Raw genomic sequence first — 11,640 nt, forward strand, 5'->3', positions numbered from 1 at the left:
CGCAATATCGGATCATGTCCTCTCGCACAATGATAATTCAGCCCCAGAGTGTGAAATTGTGCCACAAATACATTTTAAAAGCTTGTTTTCTAATGGACTGGGATTACATTAACTTACAAAAAGCAATGTAGTGGAATTCTAATAGAATGGAATAGGGCTTTATATTAGCCTCAGCCTTAGACAGAGTTCAGATAAATGAATAATCAGAGATTTACTAGAAATTATCCTAGCAAGCATAAAAACGGATGTTGATTGGCTGTTACATGCAACTGTCGCTTTTGATTGGCTCACTAGCTGTGTTCTGCTCAGGAGATTGTAGGTGTCTTCTAAAATGGATTTTACTTAAAGGGACAGTCAACACCAATTTTTTTGTTGTTTAAAAAGATAGATAATCCCTTTATTACCCATTCCCCAGTTTTGCATAACCAACACTGTTATATTAATACACCTTTTTAACTCTGTAATTACCTTGTATCTAAGACTCTGCAGACTGCCCCTTATTAGCTTATTAGTACCTTGGTTTAGCTTTCAACTAAAAATACCATGAGAACAAAGCAAAATTGGTGATAAAAGTAAATTGGAAAGTTGTTTAAAATTACATGCCTTATCTGAATCATGAAAGGTTATTTTGCACTTGACTTTCCCTTTAAGTGTTTAATCCCTTTGCATGTCTTAAAACAAATAGTTATCAAGGGTTTAATTAATTAGACATACAATTTTTGCATTAGAATGTCCCTTAAAGGATAGTTTTGTGGTGTTTCTGATTCTGAAGGTTGTGGAAAACTTCCAAAGAGATCTATCATCTATCTATAATTAATCTATCATCTATCTAATCAATATATCATCTAATCAATATATCAATCCCTTCTATCTATTTACCTATATCTATCAATCAAACTATTCTATCATCTAATCTATCTCTAACATTAGATTATTATCATCTGCTCCAAAAGTGAATAATGTTAAATGTCCCTAAAGAATCTGGTGGTGCCAAACGTCAGTTAGCATTTGCACAGTGCACACTATGCTCACTATGCACTGACAGGAACACAGATATTCATGCCTGCCCAGAAGGTCTTGCCAATCTCCATTAAGGAAATCCTGGCAAATAATTATAAACGTGTTTATATGTTAGGTTTCCAGTCCAGAGCTAATTCAAATAATACCAAAAGGCGACACTACTACAGCAATGGAATGCATTAGACTGCCCAAATAATACGTGGCGGCGCACATGGACAAACACTTCCGCCCTTACTGTATAAGTACTTCCGGTTATGCGCAGTGATTTTGCTGTAGCCATGCTGCGTACTAAGTGCTGGCGGTTACTGTTTGGTAGTGTAGCTTGTCTCCGGAATGATGTGAGACCGAGCTGCCGGGATGTGCGCCGTATATGGAGTCTTCTAGCTGGCCATTATAATTCTTCTGTGTGTACCCCAAACTCCCACCTTAATGTACACTTCCCCAAGCTTTACTGCTCCTCCAGCACCCAACAAGAGAGAGACTCATTGGGGAGGCTGGAGACCACTCACTACCAGCTAATATATACTTGTAAGGTAGGTACTGGGTATCGTATGTTGTTTCTTTGCCAGCTCAAATACACCTGTAAGTAGAGGGTATACAACTCACTATCTTATAATATACACCTGTAAGGTGGGTACTTAGTAGGGGGTATACTGCTCGCTCCCAGCTCATATACACCTGTAAGGTGGGTACTGAGTAGGGGTATACTGCTCGTTCCCAGCTCATATACACCTGTAAGGTGGGTACTGAGTAGGGGTATACTGCTTGCTCCCAGCTCATATACACCTGTAAGGTGGGTACTGAGTAGGGGGTATACTGCTCGTTCCCAGCTCATATACACCTGTAAGGTGGGTACTGAGTAGGGGTTATACTGCTTGCTCCCAGCTCATATACACCTATAAGGTGGGTACTGAGTACGGGTATACTGCTTGCTCCCAGCTCATATACACCTATAAGGTGGGTACTGAGTACGGGTATACTGCTCGCTCCCAGCTCATATACACCTGTAAGGTGGGTACTGAGTAGGGGTATACTGCTTGCTCCCAGCTCATATACACCTATAAGGTGGGTACTGAGTAGGGGTATACTGCTCGCTCCCAGCTCATATACACCTGTAAGGTGGGTACTGAGTAGGGGTATACTGCTTGCTCCCAGCTCATATACACCTGTAAGGTGGGTACTGAGTAGGGGTATACTGCTTGCTCCCAGCTCATATACACCTGTAAGGTGGGTACTGAGTAGGGGTATACTGCTTGCTCCCAGCTCATATACACCTGTAAGGTGGGTACTGAGTAGGGGGTATACTGCTTGCTCCCAGCTCATATACACCTGTAAGGTGGGTACTGAGTAGGGAGTATACTGCTCGTTCCCAGCTCATATACACCTGTAAGGTGGGTACTGAGTAGGGGTATACTGCTTGCTCCCAGCTCATATACACCTATAAGGTGGGTACTGAGTACGGGTATACTGCTCGCTCCCAGCTCATATACACCTGTAAGGTGGGTACTGAGTAGGGGTATACTGCTTGCTCCCAGCTCATATACACCTATAAGGTGGGTACTGAGTAGGGGTATACTGCTCGCTCCCAGCTCATATACACCTGTAAGGTGGGTACTGAGTAGGGGTATACTGCTTGCTCCCAGCTCATATACACCTGTAAGGTGGGTACTGAGTAGGGGTATACTGCTTGCTCCCAGCTCATATACACCTGTAAGGTGGGTACTGAGTAGGGGTATACTGCTCGCTCCCAGCTCATATACACCTGTAAGGTGGGTACTGAGTAGGGGTATACTGCTCGCTCCCAGCTCATATACACCTGTAAGGTGGGCATCGAGTAGGGGTATACTGCTCGCTCCCAGTTCATATACACCTGTAAGGTGGGCATTGAGTAGGGGTATACTGCTCGCTCCCAGCTCATTTACACCTGTAAGGTGTGTACTGAGTAGGGGTACTGCTCAATCCCAGCTCATATAGACCCGTAAGGTAGGCACTTAGTAGGGGGGAGTATACTACTTGCTGCCATCTTATAGACCTGTAAGGTGGGCACTTGGTATACTGCTCGCTGCCAGCTCATATACACCTGTAAGGTGGGCATTGAGTAGGGGTATACTGCTCGCTCCCAGTTCATATACACCTGTAAGGTGGGCATTGAGTAGGGGTATACTGCTCGCTCCCAGCTCATTTACACCTGTAAGGTGGGTACTGAGTAGGGGTACTGCTCAATCCCAGCTCATATAGACCTGTAAGGTAGGCACTTAGTAGGGGGGAGTATACTACTTGCTGCCATCTTATAGACCTGTAAGGTGGGCACTTGGTATACTGCTCGCTGCCAGCTCATATACACTTGTAAGGTGGGCACTGAGTAGGGGGTAAACTGCTCGCTCCCACCTCATATACACCTGTAAGGTGGGCACTGAGTGGGGGGGGGGGTTATACTGCTTGCTGCCATTTTATAGACCACTAAGGTGGTCACTTAGTAGAGGGTAAACAGCTCATTGCCATCTTATACACCAGTAAGGTGGGCACTTAGTACAGGATATACTGCCAGCTCACATACACTCGTAAGATGGGCACTGAGTAGGGGGGTATACTGCTCGCTGCAAGCTTATATATACTGGCCAAGGAGTAGAGAAGAAACTGCTTACTGCAAGCTCATATACTCCTGTAAGGTGGGCACTGAGGGGAGGGTATACTGCTTACTACTAGCTCATATACACCTGTAAGGTGGGCACTGAGGGGAGGGTATACTGCTTACTACTAGCTCATATACACCTGTAAGGTGGGCACTGAGGGGAGGGTATACTGCTTACTACTAGCTCATATACACCTGTAAGGTGGGCACTGAGGGGAGGGTATACTGCTTACTACTAGCTCATATACACCTGTAAGGAGGGAACAGGGTATTCTGCTATCTACCTGCTTATATACAAAGGGGGGTACGTACTGAATGAAGGGTATTTAGCTCACTAGCAGCCGAGTACCTTGCTTAGTACCAGGTCATATACATCTGTAAGGAGGGCATTGCTTATTATGCTAACTACCCACTTATATACAAAGTGTGTGTCTGAGGGTACACTGAGTGAAGGGTATTTAGCTCACTAGCAGCTTATATACATACAACAGTAAGATGGGCACTGAGTACCCTGCTTACTACCAGGTCATGTACATTTATAAGGAGGACATTGGGTAGGGGGTATAGTCACTGCTTTCTACCAGCTCATATATATAAAAATATACACAGTAGCCCTGTTCCAATCCGCCTATGTAGGTGGTATAGATCTAATTTTATTTTCTTGACATTATCCAGTTTTTGTAAATCTTGAATGATATAACGGTATGGAGTTGTTTTATAATAAAATAAATATGATTTTATTTAAGGTTTGCTCTACACGGTCTATGAAAACTATATCAAAAACTGCATATCACAAAGGGGTGGTGATAGTAAAATGTCCCGGCTGTAAAAATCATCACATCATAGCAGATAATTTAGGATGGTTCTCAGATCTGGAAGGCAAAAAGTAAGTGTGCAACATGTACAAATGATTTTCTGTAATAGTTCATTTATAGAAATGTCAATTAGACTGTAAATTAAATTAATTTAGTTTCTTGAAATATAATATATATTCCATATTCTACATCAAACTTACAAAAAAATAAGTAAATTAGTGTTATTTTATATACTTTATTATTTTTTTTTTTAAAGGAAAGTTCTGGTTTTAAAGAGGCATAATAGAGCATCTCACTAATACACTAGAGCAGTGGTACTCAACCAAAGTGGCCTCAAGGCCCGGTAAATTTTAGCTGGACATGTCCAGGGCCCGGTAGTATATATATATAGTAAGCAGCATGGATTTGCCCTATCAGTAACTAAGCAGTTCAGTGTGGGTTTAGTGGGGGCCCTGGAGTGTGGGGGTCCTGCCGAGGGTCTGTCGCTGTGAAGGCCATGGAGTGTGAGGTCTGGCCCTGGAGGTTGGGGGCCTTTTCTTTGGCCCTTAATGTTGGGGGTCCTGGCTCTGGAGGTTGATGGGCCTGTTGGGGTTAGGGCAGGGAGGCTACCATGTTCATTTGCATAAATTTGAATACATTTGGGTCAGTGTGAGACAGTTTTCCTGGGGCCTTGATTGGTCTCAGTTTGCCCCTTGTGTGCAGTGGGGTAAGAGTGTGCAGTGGGGGCATGACAGATCAGGGCCCACCAGCAGGGCTGCCACGGCCCGGCTGTTGAGAAACCAGGCATTAGAGCATTTTAGTATTGCATATCAGCTAGCTGAGCATCATGGGAAATGTAGTCCCAAAACCTCTGGAGGGTCAAGTTTGATGATGTCTGCATTAGCTCCTAAATTTTAAAGATTTGTTGACCCTGCTCTAGATGCATTTTTTTTTTTTTTTAACAATAGCAAGCAAGTTAAAGACATGGTTAAATTAAACTCTACAGTGGCAATGCGATTCAGTCCTAAGCTTGACAATTATTTAAAATAAGGGGTCTAATGCAACTGTGTATTGGGGTATCCCCTATGTTGCCGTCCACAAGTTCTAAATTTGTCCTGAATGCCTATTGTGTTTTTTTTTTTAAGTGAGCATCTGACTTCTCATTTGGGAGAGAGGATACTTACCCAATTTTAGGTTGTATATGGAGGTGTTAGGAACATTTGCGGAGCTCAGAGCATTAACATAAATAAAGTACCTTAATACACATAATGGGAAGGTTATTACATACATATTGGAGGAAAGAATCACCCTCTTTTAGAAGAAACTAACCCTTGTACATCGAGCATACATACAAATACATTTGATGCACTAACTATAGAAATTTATTTTTCGGCAAGGCACCAGAAACATTCTAGACCTTTCATATTTGAATTTAAATTTAGTAATTTTGGCTGCAGGTGTGTTACCATAATGAGCAACTATCCCCTTATTTTAAGTATAATTACAGATCAGTTTGTTGTTTTCTAATATACTGTGCTTTTTGTTAATTTGATGCTGTGCACATTACTTTACACTTTATATTACTGATATAAAATGTGCTGACATTTTGCCAAATATTTTATTGCTTAAAATGTATCACCAAATCTATCAGACATTAATATTTTGTCTAATTTTAACCACCTGTATACACAGCAAATGTCTGCCACCTTATAAAGATTAGTATCCAAATGTGTAAAGCCACACTTCATAAAACGGTCAATATTCACAATTAAAAGAAATTATACACTTGAAATGTTTTATTTTTTAAATTGTTATAAAAAGCAAGGTAATACTATTCTAAATAAAGCATTTAAAGGACCATTTTATCATTAGATTAATTAGAATTGCACACACAAAAGACAATGCTATAACATTACTTTGATATTTAATGAGCAGTAGAATATCTGGCACATTTCTAAGTTTCCTTAAAATTTTCCTATATCATGTGACATCAACCAATCAGAGTATATACTGAGAACACTTGCACATGCTCAGTAGAAGCCGTTACCTCAAAGTGTGCAGATAAGACTATGCAATTTGATAATTGAAGTAAAGGAATATTTATATATTAAAAAAAATGCTCTAAGCATGAAATTTTAACGTTTTTTCATGCCCCTTGAAAAATGTGCACATTGTTTACTCCATCTGCAGTAGTGCACAAAGATTAAAGTCCGTCATTACCATTGTAAAATTAGAGTCCACTCAATTCTATTGGGAAAAAATCCTAGACATTTGTCAGCTTGGGGTTTCAATTTTTTTTTTATAGGGATATGAAATCAAACAATTTTATAAAGGATTCTAATTTACGTCTATTATCAAATTTGCTTTGTTCCCATTGTAATTCTTTGTTGAAGAGATACTTAGGTAGGTGTCTGGTGTACTACACAAAAGGAAACCGTGCTGCCATCTGGTGCACTTACATAAATAAAATTCCAGACACATGCAAGCTCCTGAGCATGCGTCCATGCTTTTCAACAAGATACCAAAAGAATGAAGAAAATTTGATAATAGAATATTCAAATGTAAACAACTTTCTAATTTACTTCTAAATGATTGGGTTTTATGTCCCTTTAAGGTAGTGTTCAAGGGCTTGTCAAAATAGGGACAATTTGAGAAACAATTGCAAGCTAGAATGTTGAGTTTTCAGCCACATTTGTGATGAAGGAAAGGCGTTAATGTTTCTTTATACATCTAGATATATATATATAAACACATTTAGGGTTTGGGGTAAACCCTTAATAGCCTTGTTCCCAAGCTTTTACATTTTTTATACCAAAGCGTTTTTGTGTTAAGTTGTCCATGTATGTTTTTTCCATTTGGCTTATGTATTTTGCTAAGGAATATTGAAGAAATTCTTGCCACTAAAGGCGAAAAAGTTCGACGCATTGTTGGAGAAGAAGCCTTGGAGCTGCTAGTGGAAAATACAACCAGCGAGGACCAGCAGAATGTTGCTGAAGACAAACCGGAGCAGTCCACTGAAGCCACGGAGAAGCCTGGAACATAAAGCTACAAATTAGATTTCATTACACTATAACAATGTCATGGGATGGGCAGTATATCAGTTTTAAAGCTGGTAACATCCCTCTTCCCCACAGAAATAAACAAATTTAAAGAAAGTCTAAATAGATTTCAAAACCATTGTATAATATTTCTGTTATGGACTTAAGTTTCACTATCACATTTATTATTCAATTCATAAGTTAAAGGGACATAATACTCATGTGCTAAATCACTTGAAACTGATGCAGTATAAACTGTAAAAGGCCGATGGGAATATAGCACCTGAGAATCTCTATGTAAAAAAGGAAGATATTTTACCTTACAATTTCCTCAGCTCAGCAGAGTAAGTTCTGTGTAAAAAGTTACTCAGCTGCTGTCCAACTGCAGGTAAAAAATGGAAGAAATGAACAGCATCATCAGTGCTGAGGTCATGAACTCTTTTACTGTGATCTCATGAGATTTCATAGTAAACTTCCTTAAACTGAATAGAGAAATAACATGAGTGTGCATGAGGCTCACTCCCTTGCCTGTCCCTGGACAGGAATACTTATTTGCTGCTTAGTCCCATTACAATGGGGTGGGAATACTTAGGACATTTTCAGGTAAAATATCTTTCTTTTTTACATAGAGATGTTCAGGTGATATTTTCTAGTCTGCTTTTTACAGCTATACTGCATCACTTTCAAGTGTCTCAACATTTGGGTATCATGGCCCTTTAACTTTTTATGGGGAACTCATTTTATTATGTTCCTTCAGGAAGGTGGCAATTTGCCCCCAGTATTTTCAAAACCTGGTTCTTTTGAATATATCAACCAATGGGTTACAAATCTGTGTACTGATGGTGTAATTACTTTGTAAACAAACTATTTAAAGTTGATAGTAAATGTTTTCTTAAGCATTATAACTAAATAAAATATATTTGATAATTTATGATACATTTTTAGCATTGTGTAATATGATCCTTTAGTAAAATTGTGTGTCCTATTTCATGACAATGTACAGATGCAGTTAAAGTACCTTTACTACAGTTAAATACTACAATAGAATTATATATAAATAAATTCTGCATAAAGAAAAACAATTTATGCTTACCTGATAAATTCCTTTCTCCTGTAGTGTGGTCAGTCCACGGGTCATCATTACTTGTGGGATATTTGCTCCTCCCCAACAGGAAGTGCAAGAGGATCACCCAAGCAGAGCTGCTATATAGCTCCTCCCCTCTACGTCACACCCAGTCATTCGACCGAGAACCAACGAGAAAGGAGAAGCTAAAGGGTGCAGTGGTGACTGGAGTATAATTTAAAAATTTAGACCTGCCATAAAAAACAGGGCGGGCCGTGGACTGACCACACTACAGGAGAAAGGAATTTATCAGGTAAGCATAAATTATGTTTTCTCCTGTTAAGTGTGATCAGTCCACGGGTCATCATTACTTGTGGGATACCAATACCAAAGCTAAAGTACACGGATGACGGGAGGGACAGGCAGGATCTTTATACGGAAGGAACCACTGCCTGAAGAACCTTTCTCCCAAAAATAGCCTCCGAAGAAGCAAAAGTGTAAAATTTGTAAAATTTGGAAAAAGTATGAAGCGAAGACCAAGTTGCAGCCTTGCAAATCTGTTCAACAGAGGCCTCATTCTTAAAGGCCCAAGTGGAAGCCACAGCTCTAGTGGAATGAGCTGTAATTCTTTCAGGAGGCTGCTGTCCAGCAGTCTCATAAGCTAAACGTATTATGCTACGAAGCCAAAAAGAGAGAGAGGTAGCAGAAGCTTTTTGACCTCTCCTCTGACCAGAATAAACGACAAACAGGGAAGACGTCTGTCGAAAATCTTTAGTTGCCTGTAAATAAAATTTCAGGGCACGAACTACATCCAGATTGTGTAGAAGTCGTTCCTTCTTTGAAGAAGGATTTGGACACAAGGATGGAACAACAATCTCTTGATTGATATTCCTGTTAGTGACTACCTTAGGTAAGAACCCAGGTTTAGTACGCAGAACTACCTTATCCGAGTGAAAAATCAGATAAGGAGAATCACAATGTAAGGCTGATAACTCAGAGACTCTTCGAGCCGATGAAATAGCCATTAAAAACAGAACTTTCCAAGATAACAGTTTTATATCAATGGAATGAAGGGGTTCAAACGGAACGCCCTGTAAAACGTTAAGAACTAGGTATAAACTCCATGGCGGAGCAACAGTTTTAAACACAGGCTTAATCCTGGCCAAAGCCTGACAAAAAGCCTGAACGTCTGGAACTTCTGACAGACGTTTGTGTAACAGAATGGACAGAGCTGAGATCTGTCCCTTTAAGGAACTAGCGGATAAACCCTTTTCTAAACCTTCTTGTAGAAAAGACAATATCCTAGGAATCCTAACCTTACTCCAAGAGTAACCTTTGGATTCGCACCAATATAGGTATTTACGCCATATTTTATGGTAAATCTTTCTGGTAACAGGCTTCCTAGCCTGTATTAAGGTATCAATTACTGACTCAGAAAATCCACGTTTTGATAAAATCAAGCGTTCAATTTCCAGGCAGTCAGCTTCAGAGAAATTAGATTTTGATGTTTGAAGGGACCCTGAATCAGAAGGTCCTGTCTCAGAGGCAGAGACCAAGGTGGACAGGATGACATGTCCACTAGATCTGCATACCAGGTCCTGCGTGGCCACGCAGGCGCTATTAGAATCACCGATGCTCTCTCCTGTTTGATCCTGGCAATCAATCGAGGAAGCATTGGGAAGGGTGGAAACACATAAGCCCTCCCGAAGGTCCAAGGTGCTGTCAAAGCATCTACCAGGGCCGCTCCCGGATCCCTGGATCTGGACCCGTAACAAGGAAGCTTGGCGTTCTGTCGAGACGCCATGAGATCTATTTCTGGTTTGCCCCAACGTCGAAGTATTTGGGCAAAGACCTCCGGATGAAGTTCCCACTCCCCCGGATGAAAAGTCTGACGACTTAGGAAATCCGCCTCCCAGTTCTCCACTCCCGGGATGTGGATTGCTGATAGGTGGCAAGAGTGAGACTCTGCCCAGCGAATTATCTTTGATACTTCCATCATCGCTAGGGAGCTTCTTGTCCCTCCTTGATGGTTGATGTAAGCTACAGTCGTGATGTTGTCCGACTGAAATCTGATGAACCCCCGAGTTGTTAACTGGGGTCAAGCCAGAAGGGCATTGAGAACTGCTCTCAATTCCAGAATGTTTATTGGCAGGAGACTCTCCTCCTGAGTCCATGATCCCTGAGCCTTCAGGGAATTCCAGACAGCGCCCCAACCTAGCAGGCTGGCGTCTGTTGTTACAATTGTCCAATCTGGCCTGCTGAATGGCATCCCCCTGGACAGATGTGGCCGAGAAAGCCACCACAGAAGAGAATTTCTGGTCTCTTGATCCAGATTCAGAGTAGGGGACAAATCTGAGTAATCCCCATTCCACTGACTTAGCATGCACAATTGCAGCGGTCTGAGGTGTAGGCGTGCAAAGGGAACTATGTCCATTGCCGCTACCATTAAGCCGATCACCTCCATGCATTGAGCCACTGACGGGTGTTGAATGGAATGAAGGACACGGCAAGCGTTTTGAAGTTTTGTTAACCTGTCTTCTGTCAGGTAGATCTTCATTTCTACAGAATCTATAAGAGTCCCCAAGAAGGGAACTCTTGTGAGTGGAAAGAGAACTCTTCTTTTCGTTTACCTTCCACCCATGCGATCTTAGAAATTCCAGAACTAACTCTGTATGAGACTTGGCAGTTTGAAAGCTTGAAGCTTGTATCAGAATGTCGTCTAGGTACGGAGCTACCGAAATTCCTCGCGGTCTTAGCACCGCCAGAAGAGCACCCAGAACCTTTGTGAAGATTCTTGGAGCCGTAGCCAACCCGAATGGAAGAGCTACAAACTGGTAATGCCTGTCTAGGAAGGCAAACCTTAGGTACCGGTAATGATCTCTGAATCGGTATGTGAAGGTAAGCATCCTTTAAATCCACTGTGGTCATGTACTGACCCTTTTGGATCATGGGTAGAATTGTCCGAATAGTTTCCATTTTGAACGATGGAACTCTTAGGAATTTGTTTAGGATCTTTAAATCCAAGATTGGTCTGAAGGTTCCTTCTTTCTTGGGAACCACAGATTTGAGTAAAACCCCTGTCCGTGTTCCGAC

The 11,640-nt window shown here is 41.2% G+C and overlaps 1 protein-coding gene across 1 annotated transcript; it reads left to right on the forward strand.

The window, feature by feature from the left end:
* Nucleotides 1-1,290: 1,290 nt before the first annotated feature.
* On the forward strand, nt 1,291-8,420 carry DNLZ (DNL-type zinc finger). Its single transcript, XM_053696037.1, has 3 exons — nt 1,291-1,553; nt 4,399-4,538; nt 7,324-8,420. The coding sequence occupies exons 1-3, from the start codon at nt 1,299-1,301 to the stop codon at nt 7,487-7,489; spliced, it is 561 nt and encodes a 186-aa protein (XP_053552012.1). The 5' UTR covers nt 1,291-1,298; the 3' UTR covers nt 7,490-8,420.
* The last annotated feature ends 3,220 nt before the right edge of the window (nt 8,421-11,640 follow it).

Source organism: Bombina bombina, chromosome 12, assembly GCF_027579735.1.
Source record: "Bombina bombina isolate aBomBom1 chromosome 12, aBomBom1.pri, whole genome shotgun sequence".
Taxonomy (NCBI): domain Eukaryota; kingdom Metazoa; phylum Chordata; class Amphibia; order Anura; family Bombinatoridae; genus Bombina; species Bombina bombina.